Source organism: Felis catus, chromosome E1, assembly GCF_018350175.1.
Source record: "Felis catus isolate Fca126 chromosome E1, F.catus_Fca126_mat1.0, whole genome shotgun sequence".
NCBI lineage: Eukaryota > Metazoa > Chordata > Mammalia > Carnivora > Felidae > Felis > Felis catus.
In genome coordinates this window covers 18,093,435-18,112,542 of record NC_058381.1, presented here as the reverse complement: position 1 = coordinate 18,112,542, position 19,108 = coordinate 18,093,435, and the positions used below count along the sequence as shown (strand labels likewise).

The 19,108-nt window shown below is 45.5% G+C and overlaps 1 protein-coding gene across 4 annotated transcripts in view; it reads left to right on the top strand.

Moving 5' to 3' along the window:
• Positions 1–139: 139 nt before the first annotated feature.
• Positions 140–19,108, top strand: part of SUPT6H (SPT6 homolog, histone chaperone and transcription elongation factor) — a 32,762-nt gene continuing 13,793 nt past the window's right edge. The window contains exons 1-19 of one of the 4 annotated variants that reach the window (XM_003996485.6): positions 140–279; positions 9,818–9,950; positions 10,733–10,885; positions 10,982–11,058; positions 11,415–11,607; positions 11,841–11,925; positions 12,819–13,092; positions 13,476–13,577; positions 13,828–13,944; positions 14,287–14,376; positions 14,558–14,700; positions 15,344–15,492; positions 15,643–15,741; positions 16,260–16,389; positions 16,476–16,626; positions 16,803–16,957; positions 17,151–17,346; positions 17,704–17,843; positions 17,960–18,077. In XM_003996485.6, the coding sequence (XP_003996534.2) occupies positions 9,842–9,950; positions 10,733–10,885; positions 10,982–11,058; positions 11,415–11,607; positions 11,841–11,925; positions 12,819–13,092; positions 13,476–13,577; positions 13,828–13,944; positions 14,287–14,376; positions 14,558–14,700; positions 15,344–15,492; positions 15,643–15,741; positions 16,260–16,389; positions 16,476–16,626; positions 16,803–16,957; positions 17,151–17,346; positions 17,704–17,843; positions 17,960–18,077 (2,481 nt within the window). In that variant the 5' untranslated portion in view covers positions 140–279; positions 9,818–9,841. Of the gene's footprint in view, positions 321–8,523; positions 8,676–9,817; positions 9,951–10,732; positions 10,886–10,981; positions 11,059–11,414; positions 11,608–11,840; positions 11,926–12,818; positions 13,093–13,475; positions 13,578–13,827; positions 13,945–14,286; positions 14,377–14,557; positions 14,701–15,343; positions 15,493–15,642; positions 15,742–16,259; positions 16,390–16,475; positions 16,627–16,802; positions 16,958–17,150; positions 17,347–17,703; positions 17,844–17,959; positions 18,078–19,108 lie in introns of those variants that run through there. The other 3 variants (XM_006940029.5, XM_006940030.5, XM_045044343.1) reach the window with 3 other exon arrangements.

The following is a 19,108-nucleotide window of genomic DNA, read 5'->3' as shown; positions in this document are numbered from 1 at the left end:
CAAGTCTCTGCGACACTTTCTTCCTGAGCCACTTCTGCCAATTTTCGCGCCCTCCCAAACGCCTCGAGAGCCGGGTGAGAGGAGAGAGCAAGAAATGGCCCGCCCACTCCCGGTGACAGGGAGCCGGAAGTGACGTAGCACGTTGACGCAGCAGCGGCGGCGGTGGCGGCGGAGGGGCCGTGCGGTGGGTCCGTACTATCTTTTCCCAGTCTCGGTTCGACGACTCCATTTTCGTCGGTGGGGGCTTAGCGCACCGGAGTAGCGGCGGGCTTCAGGCAGGTAAAGTTCGGACTGGAAAGCGTGTTCCTCGAATGGGGCAGGTGAGAGGAACTAGGCTCCTAGGGCCTGGTCCCGTAAGGGAAGAGGTATTGGGGAGCCGTATGCGGGAAGAAGGGGGGCCCCCGGCCTTCACTGCTCTGTGAAGGAAAAGGAGGAGGAAACCGGAGTAGTTGCCTAGAGTCTCAGCGCTTTTCCCAACCCTGTGCTACCCGGAACCGGTGAATTGGTCGCCTTGTTGTATCAACAGGCTTCCCGGGATTCCGTCCTTCTCTCGCAGCTTGTGAAAATTGGGCCACGCCAAAAGATTGGGAATGGAAGGGACTTAAGGCTTCTGAGTCAGGATCAGGTGATCGAATTTATTGTTCTGGAGATGTTAAACCTACGGAGCTTTCAGCAGCTCGACCATCAAGTTAGAGGGTGATGCCAAATGGTATTTTTTTCCGATTGTTGAAAATAAAATTAGAACTTTTTATATAGATGCCTGCATTCATCAGCCGCCTACCCCAAACATCAGAATGAGCTATTAAGTGAAAACTTCATTTTCTTCCATTTTCTGCCTTTCTCCCCAGGCAGTACCTTGAACCAGCAGGAGCAGTTCTTTTTCTAGGTTGTTTGAAGAAGTGATACTTATTTTTATTTAAGAGGAGGCCTAAACTCTCTGAAAATGCGTCCGTGGAAATCCACTGTAATATCAGAAGTAGCAAGGGAGTATTAAGTTACACCGCTGCTATTAATGAACATGGAGAATGTAAACAGTCTTGAATTTGATTAATTTATTCGGGGGAAAAAAGCCTACCTGCACTATTTATCTGGATGTTACTGGTTTTAAAGTCTTCAGTGTATTCATTGCAAAAGTATGATTACTCCCTTATCAGCCGAATTTAGAGCCTTTTCCATCACTAGTGTTCCTTCAGCCAATACAAATATATTCTTTCAATCTTGTATGGCTACTAGATTAGATTAGCATAGTATTGTTACCCTAAGAGGTTTAAACCTCATTAAGAGATTAATCACATCTGGAAGTGGTGCAGTCTAGAGAGGCTCGGGCATGTTTCACGGTTGTTTCTCAATAGATCTTCACAAGAAGCCTACCCAGTATAGTGGAAATAAATGGTCTTTGGAGGCAAGTAAATTTGCCCTTGATCCTGTGTTCTTGGTCTCAATAAATGGTGCCATGGTCAGAATCCTGTGTCAAATCCTTGGATTTTTCCTATTACTCCTGGATAAAATTAGTCACCCAATCCTACCAAACCTGCTCCCATCACATACACATTCTGCTCTGGTATCCCGCTTATCCCCCTCCAACTACCATCCTAGTTTTTTATTTCCCTTCATAGCCAGATTTCTACTTGTATCAGCTTTCTTGAATTTTATTCATTCTTCAGGCTATACTAGTTTGGCTTCTCTTCTGACCATTTGGTTGACATTTCTGTCAAGGTTACCAGTGTTTTCTGTATTGCTGATCTCATGGATACTTTGTTCTCGTCTTCCTCAATCCCTGGAATATGCAACACAGTTTACTCCTGGATTGTCTCCATTTCTCTGGTTGCTCCTTCTCAGTCTCCTTTCCTAGCCACTTTTGCTTTCTGCCTGCTGTCTAAATGTTGAATTTCCTTCAGAGTTTAATCCTGGATTCTCTGCATGCGTCCTTTAGATGATCCAGTCTCATATCTTTAAAAACCATCTGAAAGCTGGCAACTCTCAAGTTCAAACCCCTAGCCCAGACTTCTCTGTGTTCAAGAATCGTACACAGAATTCCTGTTTAATAGCTCCACTTGGATGTCTCTTAGACGTCCCTAATCTAACATAACAAAAAGAACGTTGTAGTTTTCCCATCATTCCAAACCTTGTCTTCCCTCTCTCTCTAAGTGTTAACTCTCATCCACAGGGTTACCAAAGCCAGACCTCTGAGAGTTATCTTGTTGTTGTTGTTGTTTTTCCTTACCACTCTCCTCCCCCAAGTCTTTCAGTAAGGCCTGTCACTTCTCCTTCCAAAGTATATTTCCAGTCTATCTGAGGTTCTCCATCTCTACTCCTACCACCCTCTTCCAAGCCACTATCGTCTTTTGCATGGGCTCCAACAATAGTATCCTCAATTTTCCCTGGTTCCACTCGGATACCCCTGCTGTCCATTTTCCACATGGCAGGTCAAGTCTGTTTAAAACACTCCAGTGGTTTTCCTTGCCTTCATAGCCCCACTTGTGCAGCCCCTCAACCCCCTTCCGTTCTGCTGCCTTCACCATTCTCTGGTCACACTGGCCTTAGGACATGCCAAGTTCTTGCCCACCTTTTCTACCAGGAACCTCTTCCCCTGGCTCTTCATACCACATCCTACCCATTCTTGACATCTCAGCCTAACCTCACCCTCTCAGAGGTGAGAGTATTTCCTTCCTAGTACTTACAAAGAGGCTTATTTTGTTTGCAGTTTGTCTCTTACACCAGAATAACATATCCTAGGGGCAAGGACTTTGTTTTGCACATGCCTGACATGTAGTAGGCACCCATCAAATGAATCTTTGTTGAGTTAGTGAGTAAATTAAGTCAATTCTGTTTAAAACCCTACAGGGACTTCCTGGCACCTTTTAGAGTCCAAAATCTTTAACTTATCCTGTCAAGGCCCTTATGACTATACTCCCAATTCATTATGAACCCTTCTCCATCTCTGCAGTCAAACTGGCCTTCACTGTCCCTGCCACAGCACATTCTGGGCCTTGTGCTGGAAGTGCCCTTCTCCATCATCACCACTTACACCAAAGAAGCCAGCTCCTCCCTTTGCTAACTCCTCCACACTCTTAAGGTGTTTATTCAAAGTCATTTCCTCTAGGGGCACCTGGGTGGTTCAGTCAGTTAAGTGTCTGACTTCAGCTCAGGTCATGATCTCACGGTTCATGAGTTCAAGCCCCACAACGGGCTCTGTGCTGACAGCTCAGAGCCTGGAGCCTACTTTGGATTCTGTGTCTCCCTCTCTCTGCCCTTCTCCCGCTCACCCTTTGTCTCTGTGTCTCAAAAATGAATAAACATAAGGAAAAAAAGTCATTTCCTCAAGACCCAAGTTGGAGTCTACTCTCACAGGTTCCCATGGTACCTTGGTCACTAATTCTTTCAATGACTCCTGTACTTGTAGCTCAGGGGTCACCAAACTAAAGCTCCTTGGCCAAATTAGGCCACTCCTGTTCACTTATATATTATCAGTATCTGATTTTGTACTGCAGTGTCAGATCTGGCCCTCTGTGGTTTGATAGCCCCTGTGCTAGGACAGGAACTATTTGTTCCCCAGTGTGTGTGGCATAAGGCTCTGTAACTTACTCCCTGTGTTGCAGGGATTCTGATTCTGGTTACATGTTTCATTTGTTTCTGCTCCTCTTTTGCCCTTTCCTTATTCCCCAAGGAAATGTGGAAAGAAAAGAGATAACTGATATTTTAAATTACTTAATATTAGTAGTCATTGTTAACCATAATTTTTTTAAGTTTATTTTGCAGGGTGGGGGGAGAGAACAAGCGGGGGAGGGGCAGAGAGAGAGAGACAGAGAGAGAGAGAGAGAATCCCAAACAAGCTCCGCACCATCACCGCAGAGCCTGACACAGGGCTTGAACCCAGGAACCATGACATGATATCGCGACCTGGGCCGAGATCTAGCTTAACCGACTGAGCCACCCAGGCACCCCAACGATAATGCTTTTTATACTATGTATTTGAAAAGATCATAAGGCTGTTATTTTCTGTAAATGTGGTGTGCACATTAAAATGATTTTAGGTAGAGCTAACCTTTTCTGTATTTTTTAAAGTAATCTCTGCACCCGACATGGGGCTTGAAATCATGATCCTGAGATCAAGAGTTGCATGCTCTACTGACTGAGCCAGCCAGGCACCCCTAACCTTTTATTTTAACATCTTGATTTGATGCGATTAGGGTTTTTTTAAGAGTTCTGAATTAAAAAGAACTTGTCATAAGTGAACTCTGTATACTTCATTGATTAAACTTTTAGGTTTTTGAATTTCAAATTGGGTAGTCCTAGGCTTTTGCTCATAACATACAGACTGCCTTATAGTTTAAACTCCACATCAGACTTGTGGGGCTATTCCCCAGACCATTAGGCCCTTTCAGACCTAAGCCTTTATTCATGTTGCCTTTTTCCAGATTATCTTCTTAACTCCTCTCAACTCAGGCATCACCTTTTCTGAGGCATTCTCTGACCTCTCTCTTCATATTGTTCTCATAGTCCTGGTATATAACTGTAATACAATGTTCACTATGCTTTATCATAACTTTATTTACAAGGTTTTTGAGAAAGATTGTGAGTTCTCCCAAGGTAAAAGGCATATTTTACTCATTTTCATATATCCAAGTCCCAGCACAGAGCTTAATCCTTTAAAAAAAGTAAATGTTAATTGAGCTGCCAGTGGAGGGAATTAACAGACATCTTCGCTCTGGTCTGGTCTCCTTTTAATTGCCTCCAACATCATCCTGTTGAAAAGGAGGGACTGCCAAGGGCCTCCCTGTGGCAATCTGATCCTAGCTCCATTCCTCATCCTGAGAGTGTCATGGTAACCACCAGCCTCTCCCTTTGAGCCACATCTTGTACTGCAGCTGTGCTTCTGCCTGGAGAAACTTCCTTTTACTACCCCTGGCCCTTCCAGACCTATTTCAGTATCAGATTTAACTTACGGTCTGAATATGGGGAAAATTCAAGAGCACAAGTACTAAATAAAAAATCTGAACTACACTGGGCCCACCTCAGATATCATATTAATAATAATCCTATGCTAGCAAATAGTATTTTGGGGACATCTGGGTGGCTCAGTGGGTTAAGTGTCCACCTCTTGGTTTTGGCTTGGTCACGATCTCACAGTTTGTGGGATCGATCCTCGCATCAGGCTCTGCCCTGACAGTGTGGAGGCTGCTCAGGATTCTTTTTCCATCCTTTTTTCTCTCTGCCCCTCCTGCACTCATGTGTGTGTGCACACTTCCTCTCTCTCAAAATAAGTATATAAACTTTAAAAAACATAATGTTTTTGTTCTGGAATAGTTGCTGCTTGCCAGCCTCAGCCTGCAGTGCTGTTGCAGCACCTTCTGCCCATCTAGCTCCCACAAGCTGCAGCAAGTCAGGATTGCTTCTGGCACACATCTTTTAGCTGGAAGTCTTGGCAGTGAGCTAGATTGGAAGCATTCCCCAGCTATGGCACAGCATGTACTCTATTGCTAACCTAGGGATTGGGAGGAAAGCTGCGTGTAGCACAGAGCACCAGCTGCCCCCCGGGACAGAAGAAAGCTGTTGTTTTCATCAGGTAGGCTGTCTGTTTCTCTCTGTTAAGTAGGCTGGAGGGCATCTGGTCTGCAGGAGCTGGCATTTAATGTGAAGATGTTAAGACTTTATCAGACTGAATTTGTGGGTCTGATAGCCTAATTAAAGCAAGCTGTGTGTGGGGGCTGCTGTACCCAAATCTATTTTTAATGGTTTAGTTCAGAGCTGGGGGGGGGGGGGGGAGTGATGTCAAGATTAAAATTAGAGCACCAGATTTAATTAGCAGTTTTAGGTACTCACTTTTGGCAGCACTCAAGTAAATTACCTTAAGGACACAGTTCTTGGGGAAAAAAGCATCAGTCTAACTGTAAGACTTTCCGTATCACCACCCTGTGGGGTGTGTCACAATCATATAGTATAGCAGCTCTTAAACTTTTTGATCTTAGGACACCTTTATCCTTTTTTTTCTTTTTCTTTCTTTTTTTTTTTTTTATTTTCTTATTTTTGAGAGAGAGATGGGGCACCTGGGTGCCTCGGTTAAGCATCTCACTTCAGCTCAGGTCATGATCTTGCAGTTCATGAGTTCAAGCCCCACATCTGTTGTCAGCCCAGAGCCCACTTCCAATCCTCTGTCTCCCTCTCTCTCTCTCTCTGCCCCTTCCTCCAGCCTGCATGCTCTCTCTCAAAAGTAAAAATATATATAATTCTATATTTTTGAGAAAGAGAGACAGTGTGACAGGGAGGGGCAGAGAAAGAAGGTGACATAGAACCCAAAGCAGGCTCCAGGTTCCAAGCCGTCAGCATCGAGCCCGAGGCTGGGCTCGAACCCACAAACCACAAAAATCATGACCTGAGCTGAAGTCCGTTGCTTAACCGACTGAGCCACCCAGGTGCCCCAAGACCCCTTTGTAGTCTTAAAGATGATTTAAGACTCCAAAGACGTTTTGTGTATCCGAGTTGTATCTATCACTGTTTATGAGATTTTTATATTTTGATATTTACCAGATTACAAATTAAAATTGGGTATATTAATTCATTTAAAAATTATAACAAGTGCACAAAAGAAATTATTTTGCTGTATAGGGGTATATTAACACAATATACACCTTAAACTTACAGTTCCATATGTCTATCATGTAATAAAGCTGGAGGAAAAAATAAGCCCACTACACTTTAACATAAACAATACTTTTATGGAAACTGTACTCTTCAAAATTAGTGAAAAGAGTTACACTGTTCTACTTTTTTTCCCACCAATTCTTTTTAACGTCTGCCTTAATAGAATATAGCTGGATTTTCATACCTGCTTCTGCATTCAGTGTTGTGATACTACATCATATTACCTCTAGAAAACTCCACTGTACACTCATGAGATAAGGGAGGAGGTGGTCCCTGGACTACACATAGAGACCTACTGATAGAGTAGAACAACTGTGACTTTGGAGACAGACAAACCTTAACCCAGATCTCAGCTCTTGCAGTTGATATTTGTGTCAGCTTGAACAAGTGACTTCATCTCTGTTGAAGAGATCTGTTTTCTCCTTTGTTGAATGGAGAGAGAAGTGTACTGTAACTCATAGATCAGTGTAGGGGTTAATTGGTATTTCTGAAGTGTCTGGAACTTGGTAGGTGTGTGATTATTATTCCTCTGAGCACTTTTTTTTTTTTTTTAACTGCTTAAAGGAGAGGCCTATATTAGTTTTGGTTGGGTTTTGTGTGAATGTTGTAGGTTGGTTCTCTTCCTATGCCTGCTCTCTGCATATAATACAAAAAATTATTTTATGGTCCTTATTTGTTTTCATATCTCTGTCTTTCTACTAGAAGTCAACTCCTTGATAACAATTCTTTTTCTCTTCAAACCCCCACGTCTCAGCAAAATGTATGTACATGGTAGACATTCATTAAAACTTGAAAAGAATGGCATCTGAAACCTCAGCCTGAAATTGAACATAAGACCATATCATTGCCCCTCCCTTTACACAGAACTCAGTACCTTCAGTTTTGTTTCTTTTGAGTTCATTGGTTAATTGATTGTGGTATCAATTGATACCAGTAAGGGTAATTTTCAGAAGAATTAGAGCCACAGAATTTAAGGCTCCTTCTAGAGCTCAGAGCATTTCAAGTAGCTGTTAGCCAGCCTCCTCTTTTCTTCCATCCCACTGCCATGTTTCACTGGGAAGGTGGCACTAATATGAAAAGTAAGTAATCTATTTGATAGATACTTAGCAGTTCCTATTTTGTACAGAGCACCTAGAAGGTACAGCTTATTTGGTACAGGGTCACCAAGTGCCTTGTAATGCCTTTCATGTTGCCATTTATGTTTTCTTGGTTTTCATTAGCCCTTCAGTTAGATATGGTCTCTAACTTCCAGAAGCTTATGGTCTAAGTGGAGAAAATGGGCACAAATACAGTGGACCATCATTCAGGACAAAGTGAGGGGTGATGTTGAGTTTATCAGCAGCCAGCTTCAAGATTCCAGAATAAGATCTTGATGTTATGATTTGTGAGATGCGTGCTGTTTTTTAAAGTCCTACAAGGTGTGGGGGCCTCGGTGGCTCAGTCGGTTAAACATCCAACTCTTGATTTCAGCTGAGGTGGTGATCTCACAGTTCGTGACTTCGAGCCCTGCATCAGGCTCTGCTCTGATAGTGTGGAATCTGCTTGGGATATTCTCTCTCCCTCTCTCTGTCTCTCTGTCTGCCTCCCTTGCTTGCACATGTATGCTATGCTCTCTGTCTTTCTCAAAAATAAATAAAACCTTTAAAGCCAAACAAGACACAGGAAACTCCATGTTAGGGTTAGGGTTCTGGGGTTATCCACTGCCATGTCCAGGCTTTGGATGAGCCTGAAAATGGGGAAGCAAAAGACAAATTTGGGATCAGTTGGTACAGAATTACAGAATGCTAAGGAAAATTAGGCCCAAGTTTCAAATTCAAACTCATTTAACATGTATTGAAGCCATAAACTAGGTTCTTTCCCTTGTGTCATGTGATATTCTCAACTACTGTGCGAGGTAGGCAGGTAGTGCTATTCCTCTTTTCCAGATGAAGAAGCTGATATTCAGACAAATTGAATAATTTGCTTAGTTCACATATCTGGCAGATGGTGGAACCAGGATTTGATTTCTCCTCTTAAGCCCAGCAATCTTTGCAGTTAAGTATGTTGCCTTTATTTTGTAGGCCACAGAAGTTGTTTTCAAAGTGTTTTTTTTGCTGCAGAGGTCAATGGTAAAAATAGGGTTATGGTTCTAATGGTTCTAAAGAGACCCTTTCTCCACCCCACTACTGCTCCCAACCACTACTCACATAAGGGGGCTCAAGTTCATGAAATGTTGTTTAATCCATTAAAAAGGATGTTCCTTTTGGCTCTGCCAGTAGCCAGGTATAGTGTACATGAAAGTGCCTGTCATTATCACTCATTTCCCAAATTTCTTATGAGAAGCCATATAACATCACTGCTACCATATGCCAACCTATATAATTATCCATACACTAATTCTTTCATCATTCACCCATTCCTGCTCCCAAATGATAAGTGAAATAAAATTCTTTGGTATACAGTTGACCCTTGAACAATGCAGGGGGTAAGGGCACTGGCCTCCTGCACAGTTGAAAATCTGCATATAACTTTTGACTCCCTGAAAACTTTACAAAAGCCTCAATTAACACATTTTGTATATGTACTGTATATTGTATTCTTAAAGTAAACCAGAAAAAAAAAAGTTAAAATTGTATGGAAGAGAAAATCCGTTTACAGTACTCTGCTGTGTTTATCGGAAAAAACCTGGGGCTCCTGGGTGGCTCAGTCAGTTAAGCACCGACTTCAGCTCAGGTCATGATCTCATGGCTCGTGGATTTTTAGCCCCGTGTCTGGCTCTGTGCTGACAGCTCAGAGGCTGGAGCCTACTTCAGATCCTGTGTCTCCCTCTCTCTACCCTTCCCCTGCTTGTGCTGTCTCTCTCAAAAATAAATAAAAACATTAAAAAGAAATTTTTTTAAAGCCTATAAGTGGACCGTGCAGTTCAAACTCCTGCTGTTTTCGAGTCAACTGTATGTAGAGAAGTTCTGTGTAATCAGTCCTCTTTTTCAAGGCACATGTAAGAGGAGTAACCATGGGAAGAGTGGAAAATGGAAGAGAGAAAGCCATCTGAGTCTTACTGTCTCCTTCCTAGGTGGAAATGATTGAGGGGCAGAGCAGTGGCACGTGGCTAAAAGGCTGTTTGTGGAAAGGTTTAAAGTGCTCTGTGAAGTCACGTGTCTCATTTTTTCTATCCCCATCTTCCTTCCTTCTCTAGGCATCTTAGGCAGGCCGTGAGAAAATGTCTGATTTTGTGGAAAGCGAGGCCGAGGAGTCAGAGGAAGAGTACAATGATGAAGGCGAAGTGGTGCCCCGAGTCACCAAGAAATTTGTGGAGGAGGAGGATGACGGTGAGGAGGCCCCAGCCTCAAGCTTCTCCCCACTATTGCTAAGCTTTGGATAGTTGGATTCTTGCTGATGAGAGACTCAGGCTGAGCACAGAAGTTATCACACATGAGGTACCAGCTTGAGAATTTTCAGTCATTTATAGAAAATACCTAACTGAGCATCTGTGTGCTATATGCCAGGTCCTGCGTCTAGAGCTAGAAATGTGAAAGGAAGACCCTGCAGTCATGGAGTCTACATTGGCGGGAGGGGACAGACAGGAAACCAACAAATAAATACATGCGTAATGTTTTCCTCTTTTAGAGACCCCGCAGTGTTGGTATTTATGAGCCCAGTTTCCTATTTCTCTGGCCAAACCCAACCATTAGGATCCTCAGCAGAGTAGAACCATGAAATGGCTTTAAAGACAGGAAGGTAAATTTAAGTGTTATCAAAAGAATTATGGATGAAAGAAATAGTATAGCCACTGAACTTATAAATTAAGAGGAAAACAAAGATTACTGGTGGCTGTAAAACTCCTAGTAATGATTTTGAAGAGCCATGGTACTTAGGAAGATTATCTTGCCTAAAGACAGATGAGGAGCATAGAAATGAGGTAGTCCTTTCCAGACGCTCCTGCTCAAACTCAGTGGCCATGTTTTTTACATCTTTAGATGAAGCTGAAGAGTTAACATGGCATCCACATCATTAGGCTTAGAGCAGATGGAGAATCACAGTTAAGCAGGGGGTCCTGCCCCACCCCAGCCCATTTCCCAAACTCCATGCCTCAAACATGTGTATTTTCCAGATGAGGAGGAGGAGGAGGAGAACCTAGATGATCAGGATGAGCAAGGCAATCTGAAAGGCTTTATCAATGATGATGAAGATGAAGGGGAGGAGGATGAGGGTAGTGACTCTGGTGATTCAGAAGATGATGTTGGCCACAAGAAGAGAAAACGCAGTGAGTAGTCTCTCCTCAGTCAGGTGAGGCTGGGGTGGAAGTTACAGTGGACAAGGGGCCTCTCCATCACCATGGGTAACACTTTGTTTTCTCCAGCATCTTTTGACGACCGCCTGGAGGATGATGATTTTGACCTCATTGAGGAGAATTTGGGTGTCAAAGTCAAAAGAGGAGTAAGTGTCATTCTTTGTCCCTGGGGGTGAAGGAAAAAGCTCTTGAAATTCAGTGACTTCTGGGGGACGAGGCACCTCCAGAACAGTGTGGGAAGCATAGAGGATGAGAAAGTTGCTCAGTGTCATTGTGCTGTGGAGACTAGATTTGCATCCCAGGTCTGGGCGCTTGTTATAGAAAGACTTGTCAGGGTTTGAAGGGTGGGCCTTGGTGCTGAAGGAGCATGTCTTAGTGTGTCCTTTGCCATCTCCCTTGGTCAGCAGAACTGTGGTGGGGAAAATGGGAGTGAGACTAGAGAGCAGGCACCCTTAGGCCGGTCCTCTCAGACCCTGTTGAGACAGGTTTTTTCCACCCCTAGCAAAAATACCGACGTGTCAAAAAAATGTCAGATGACGAGGATGACGACGAGGAGGAATATGGCAAAGAGGAACATGAAAAAGAGGCTATTGCCGAGGAAATCTTCCAGGATGGGGAAGGGGAAGAAGGGCAAGAGGCTGTGGAGGCCCCCATGGCTCCTCCAGAGGAGGAGGAAGAAGATGATGAGGAATCAGGTATGTGGCATCAGGCAAGAAAGCCAGTGTTTGGGTGGGTGTTGGGATTTCCTAGCCCTTAGGAGCAGAATGGGAAACCATTCTTCACCTGCGGGCCCCCAACATTTGACAGAAGTTCGTTTTTAGGAGCCTCCCTACTCTTCTCACTGACCACTCACATAGTAGGAACTAAAGCCATTCAGTCCTGGCTCATCCCTTGCCTCTGAGCACTAATCCCTTCCTTCCCTACCCAGACATCGATGACTTCATTGTGGATGATGACGGACAGCCTCTGAAAAAACCTAAGTGGCGGAAAAAGCTTCCTGGATACACAGATGCGTGAGTTGGGGCTGGTACAGGGTGGTGGTATGGGTGCCTGAGTAGACCCCGTCAGGAAGGAGGAAATCAGAGGCTTCTGCCAAAAATGGGACATCCCATCTCTCAACCATTTTGCTTCCTAACTCAACTAACCTTTACTAGGCAGGAATTTCAGACTGCTCCTAGAAGCCCTGAGAACTGTCTATATTAATAGAGCCACTGTGGGATTAGGAGCCACACGTGTGTAGGCTTCCATCAGCCTCCCTCTTCACCTGAAGCTCCACGTGTATTCATTTATGTATTGGCATTCTGAGTATAATTTTGTCGGAAGAAAGCTTTTGCTTTGAGGGAATACTGTAATACCTTAGCAGAAGATGGACCCACCGAGCAGAATGTGGATCTATCTGCCCTGTTGGGTTTGACCCCAGAGGCTGGCACATGCCAACAATGGGCTTTTTATCTTTCATAAGTAATAGTTTTCCCAGAAACCTCCCCCAACTGAGCCTTTATTTCCAAAACGAACATGCTTGCTTGATTGCTTGCTTGCTTGCTTATTTATTTATTTATTTATTTATTTATTTATTTATTTATTTAAATAGAGCAGAGAGAGAGCGTGTGTGTGCGTGCACGTGCATGTGCAAGTGGGTGAGGGGCAGAGAGAATCTTAAGCAGGCTCCATGCCCATCATGGAGCCCAGCACGGGGCTCAGTCTCACCACCATGATACCATGACCCGAGCTGAAATCAAGAGTCTGATGCTTAACCTACTGAGCCACCCAGGCGCCCCTGCTTTTTAAATTTACCTCTCTCTTAACCTTCTCAGTTTCCTTTGGGGCAAGTAAAGGGTATGTGCTGGGGGTGCATTTCTCCTCTCATCAGAACCTGGGCCAAACCGTCTTTTGCTCTCACCCACAGGGCCCTGCAGGAAGCCCAGGAGATTTTTGGTGTGGACTTTGACTATGACGAGTTTGAGAAATACAATGAGTATGACGAAGAACTGGAGGAAGAGTATGAGTATGAGGATGATGAGGCCGAGGGTGAGATCCGAGTGCGCCCCAAGAAGACCACCAAGAAACGTGTGAGCCGCAGGAGCATCTTTGAGATGTATGAGCCCAGCGAGCTAGAAAGCAGCCACCTCACAGATCAGGACAATGAAATCCGAGCCACTGACCTGCCTGAGAGGTTCCAGGTAAGAAAGCATCAGCTTCTGTCCTTCTGCCAATGTGTCATCACCTGCCCTGAGCCTCTTTGCTTCAAGGGTTGTATCAGAGGAGCAATCTAGCAACAATCTGATATCGAATATATATAGAAAGTTGGCTTTTGAACTCCATCTGACCAGGTACTGCAGGGAGTCCAGGTCTTAGAGAAGGCTCTTCTGCTGCTTATGGTTCTTGAAATGGCACTCTTTCTTTAGCAAATACACAAAGTGTGTCTACTTTGTGCCAGGACAGTGCTCTTCTGGGTGCTGGAATGTGTCTGTGGAGCACACATTTCTTTCCGGAAGCAGTGTATGTGTTATCCTACAGGGGTTACAGGATAAAGTCAGTCTCACTATTGTCTTATCCTGTGCAGCTCCGCTCCATCCCAGTTAAGGGGGCTGAAGATGACGAACTAGAAGAAGAAGCTGACTGGATCTACAGGAATGCCTTTGCCACACCAACCATTTCTCTTCAGGTACCCAAAAAAAGATCCTTATGTTTGACATGAACCAGAAGCCACTTCATCAAGATGAAGACCTGCTCCTACCATGCCCCAAACATCTATATGTGCCTAGTACAGAACAAGTATGGGTGTGTACAGGTGTATGAGAGATTTTTCTAGAACTGTTCTGACGGAGTTCTCTTTTGACATGGAGTAGTTTCATGTATGGTAAGACAAAGCAAGTAACGGTGTTATTGCTGTTTCTTTTTTTCTCTGGCTCCAGGAAAGCTGTGATTACCTAGACCGAGGGCAGCCAACCAGCAGCTTCAGTCGTAAAGGGCCCAGCACAATTCAGAAGATTAAAGAAGCCCTGGGTTTCATGCGAAATCAACACTTTGAGGTAGCACCTCAAGCTGTCATGGTCCCTTGGTTAGAAATTCAGCTAGGGGATGAGGGAAAAGGTAGCGCCCTGTGAGATGAGGAGTCCCCTTCTGTCTTCAGGCATGGTCCCTTGGCTCAAGAGTGTGCGAACCAAAGGAGACTCTGGTAACCAGGAGAACACTTGTTCTACCTGTCTGCAGCGTTATCTTCCCCTGTGGGGGAGAGCACGTGCCCTGGATGAGCCTGTGGGGGTGTCCAAGCTTCTGACTGTTGAATTTCCTGGAGCTGTTTACCCCTCTAGCAAAGGAGCTCCTTACAGATCTCTCCACTCTGGTTGACTGCAGTCTCCTTGCCACCCTAGGTGCCTTTTATTGCTTTCTACCGTAAGGAGTATGTGGAGCCTGAGTTGCACATCAATGACCTATGGAGGGTGTGGCAGTGGGATGAAAAGGTACGATGGAACCATGTTCCTAAGAGGCTGAGGTGTGGCTTGGGCACCACTACTACCAAAGTCCAAGCCTCCTGTACATATCAGGTGGCTACCCTTCCCGGGGTCGCCTGGTAAGAAACAGAGCAGCCTTGGGTCTCCAAAGCTGAACATCAGCCCTTAGTCGTGCCCTGTCCTATCCTAGTGGACCCAACTGAGGATCCGCAAAGAGAACCTAACACGGCTGTTTGAGAAGATGCAAGCTTATCAGTACGAGCAGATCTCTGCTGATCCTGACAAACCCCTGGCTGATGGCATCCGGGCTCTAGATACCACCGACATGGAGAGGTAAAGTATGCAAGGTTTATTCCATTACAGGGCGCCCTCAGACCAAAGGCCCCCAGGGAGCAGTGTAACCTACAAAATCCTCAGCACAGGGCCCATCCCTTAGAAACCCAACTTGTCACCACACCAAAAGTGATCTCTCTGCCAAACAAATTCATCTTAGTTACTTATATGGGTATAAAAGGTGAAAAGGATAAGATAGTCACGTTTGCTGATCTGAAAATTCCCAGTACATAAGGGTATGTGGAAAACCAAATTATAACCAGAAAGGAGCTTGGTGAGCCTGGAATCGGTGGAGTGCCGGAAGGGTGCAGATGACTTTAGTGGCCAGTGTCATGAAGCTGGTGGGGGAGGGACAGACCATCTCGAGAACTCTGAACTTTGCTAGAGACGTGGTACGTCATCTGTCTCTCCCTTTTCATCTCCATTTCTGACAACCACCGACCACCATTTGTTTGACATATTCCTTCTTTAAGATACCTTGCTCTCAAGGAAGTCACCGTCTGGGGTCGTTGTGTGTCTCTAATAATTGAAGAATAGACACCTATCCTAGTTGGGACCTTCCCTCCTGGGAATTGGACCTGTTGTAGCAGAACTGGGGTGTACCCTTAGTGACAGTTGAGGTCTTACATCCCTTTTCCTCCAGGCTTAAGGATGTCCAGTCAATGGATGAGCTGAAAGATGTCTACAACCATTTCTTGCTATATTATGGTCGTGATATCCCCAAGATGCAGAATGCTGCCAAAGCCAGCCGCAAGAAGCTGAAGCGTGTGAGGGAAGAGGGAGATGAGGAAGGTGAGTGCTGGAACAGAAAACCCAGGAGTCTTGATGGCCACACCATCCCCAAGGATGCCCTTGGCTGAGTGCCCTTTGGGGCTTCCCTGCATGTGGTAGCTCCTTGGGAGTGACTGGAAACTAGAGCACTGACTCATGTTTTCTTCCCAGGTGAGGGTGAAGAGGCAGAAGACGAGGAGCAGAGGGGCCCAGAGCTCAAGCAGGCCTCCCGCCGAGACATGTACACCATTTGCCAGAGTGCTGGCCTAGGTAAAAGCTAGCTGTGTTGTGTCCTGGGCGTTCCAGCCTTGAGCAAGGGGAGTTCCCAGATGGTCGCTGGTGGGCAGGAAGAGGACTTTTTTGAGCGAATCACTAATCCAGTTGTGAACATTGCCCCCCCCCACCCAGCACCCACGCCCACCCACAGTAATGGTCTAGCCTCTCCCTAATTTCCCAGAGGAATGGGAAGCTCATATAATCAGAGGGACAGAGTTCATCCTAGCCTTGAGAAGTTCTTTATTAAACTGTAGTTTCCACCTTAGTTCTGAGCCCAGGAGTCACAGAAAATTACTGTTTTTCTGGGTTATAACAGCCTGTCAGGTGTTTAAAGACAGGTTTTGTTTTTTTGTTTTTTTGGGTTTTTTTACTATTCTTTGTGAACTTCCTGGTGCTGCTTATTCATGACCCTCTTAAAGTCTAGTGCCCAGAATAGCTGCTCTGGACTCGGAGACCAAAGAGATTTGTCAGCCCAGCAATTGCCTTACCTTTCACACTCCTGTTTGCTTTAGATGGCCTGGCCAAAAAGTTTGGACTGACTCCTGAACAATTTGGGGAAAACCTGCGGGACAGCTACCAGCGGCACGAGACAGAGCAGTTCCCTGCAGAGCCTTTGGAGCTGGCCAAGGATTATGTTTGCAGGTAGGCTTGTGGCACGTGGCTGGCAGGAGGAGGGGCCCGCGGGCAAAGACACTTGTCATCCTGCAGCTGCCGCATTTTCCCCACAGCCAGTTCCCTACACCTGAAGCTGTGCTGGAAGGTGCCCGCTACATGGTAGCCCTGCAGATTGCCCGAGAGCCCCTCGTCCGACAGGTGCTGAGGCAGACCTTCCAGGAGAGAGCCAAGCTAAATATAACCCCCACCAAGAAAGGTAGAAAGGTGAGCTGGGTGAAGGGCTTTGATCCAACACGTGGCCCAGCTCTGTGTTCGACTGAACTGAGTTTCTTGCTTTCATGCTCAGCTGAGCTGTCTGCCGGCAAGCAGAGAGGCAGTCTTTTCTCCCAGGGTCAAGCCCAGCCTGTCGGTAAGCTGACGATTCCTCTTAATGTGTACAGGATGTGGATGAGGCCCACTACGCTTACTCCTTCAAGTACTTAAAGAACAAGCCTGTTAAGGAACTGAGAGATGACCAGTTCCTCAAGATCTGCTTGGCTGAAGATGAAGGGCTGCTCACCATTGACATCAGCATAGATATGAAGGGGGTAGAAGGGTAAGCAAAGCTCTGGGGTGGGAGCTCTTTCTGGGAGGGCTTGATGAAGGGTCAGCTGGAGGGAGGGGTCCCTCAGGAATGTGAACCACAGTTTGAGAGGTGAGCAGGCCATTGTCCCTGGTTCACAGTGTTTGTGGACATTTCAGTGTCATCTTTCCTCCATCCCCGACCCTGCAGTGTTGTTTCTCCTCAGCTACGGCAATGACCAGACATATTTCGAAGAGATCAAACAGTTTTACTACCGAGATGAGTTCAGCCACCAGGTGCAGGAGTGGAACCGGCAGCGCACCATGGCCATCGAGCGAGCCTTGCAGCAGTTCCTCTATGTGCAGATGGCCAAAGAGCTCAAGAACAAGCTGCTGGCCGAAGCCAAAGAATATGTCATAAAGGTTAAGACTCACGGTCTTTAGGCCTGTGATTTCCCCAAACTAGAGCTGAGAGTGAAAGAACTCCTTACAAGTAGTCTTCTAGCAAACAAGCCAGGGGTCACTCCGAGACCCCCCCCCCCCCGTTTGAGGAGATTCTTGGCTTCCCACCCCCAGCCCAAACACTCTTTGTTTATATTGCTGTTCTCTGTATACTCTCCTGTTTCCACAATTAAGGTATGCCTTCACACTGTAAGCCTGCAAAGGGCTAGGAACACGTGCACACGTCAGCGCAGCCTGTGCACATGTGTACCCACATCTGTTCCCTTAGCACACTCGGTGAGCCTGTTGGCCATAGTGTCTGGTGTGTCTCCTCCCCAGGCCTGTAGTCGGAAACTCTACAACTGGTTGAGGGTGGCACCCTACCGGCCAGATCAACAGGTAGAGGAAGATGATGACTTTATGGATGAGAACCAAGGGAAGGGCATCCGCGTCCTAGGCATTGCTTTCTCCTCTGCCAGGTAACTGCCTGTTTGTGCCTGCTCAGCCTCACCCTTACCTGTCTTCCTAATTTCATTCTACTCTTACTTACATCCTCTTATTTCTGATTGTTGCACTACTCTTGTCTGGTCGGCAGAGATCACCCCGTGTTCTGCGCCCTGGTCAACGGTGAAGGAGAAGTGACAGACTTCCTTCGACTGCCCCATTTTACCAAACGGCGAACTGCATGGAGAGAGGAAGAACGGGAAAAGAAGGCAAGTGGCTAGGATAGGGCAACCGAGTGTACATCTTAAGCACGTTTTACAATTCTGTGGGGGTATGTGTTTATGGTCTACACGACATCCTTTGCAAGACCCTGATTGATCTCCACGTGCTTGCTGAATACTGGAGTCCTGGGATAAGTCTCAACTTCCATAAGCAGTAGATGGCACTCACGTTCTGGTGCAGAATTTACTTCTGGCTGGAGGCCAATTCCTAGGTCTTGTGTTCTTCTGGAAGCTGCCATTATAGCCTCTGTTCTTCCCAGCATCTGGGTCATCCTGTTCCAGTAGCTGAAAGCCAGTGAGGCATTAAGCCAACCTTTTCCCTGCTTTAGCTTTTCAGTGTTTCTTCCAAGGAAGGAGGAATTTGAATTCATCTCATGTATATGCTTCTGATTTTCTTAACCTAATGGTATCTTTCAATTTTGCGAGAGACCTGCACTCTAGAGTAATTTTTCGCAACCATTTTTTAAAAAGAAACATCGGGGCGCCTGGGCGGCTCAGTCGGTTGAGCGTCTGACTCTTGATTTCAGCTTAGGTCATGATCCCAGGGTCATGGGGTTGGGCTGCCCACTGAGCGTGGAACTTGCTTAAGATTTTAAGACCCATTCTTTCTCTCTCTCCCTGTCTCTCATCTCCCCCACTCATGCTCTCAAAAAAAAAAAAAAAAAAAAAAACAATTAAAATAGAAAAAGATAACAAGGAATTGAGATTAGAATAGTCCTGATAGCTAAGCAGTGGTTTATGGTAGAAAAAACCCAAGTATGTTTACACCTAGCTGGCTCAGTCAGAGAAGCATGTGACTCTTGATCTTGGGGTCGTGAGTTTAAGCCGCACATTGGGTGTAGAGATTACTAATTAGAAAGGAAGACCCAATGTGTTTAGACCATCACGACCAAGGATGAGCCGGAAGTATAGTAATTTTAGGAAACGTTAGCAGATATATAATATTCAAACCAGAGGTCTTAGTCTCCTTGTTTTGTGCGCTAGTTAGACCATGTCTGTGCATTATGGAGTTTATTGTT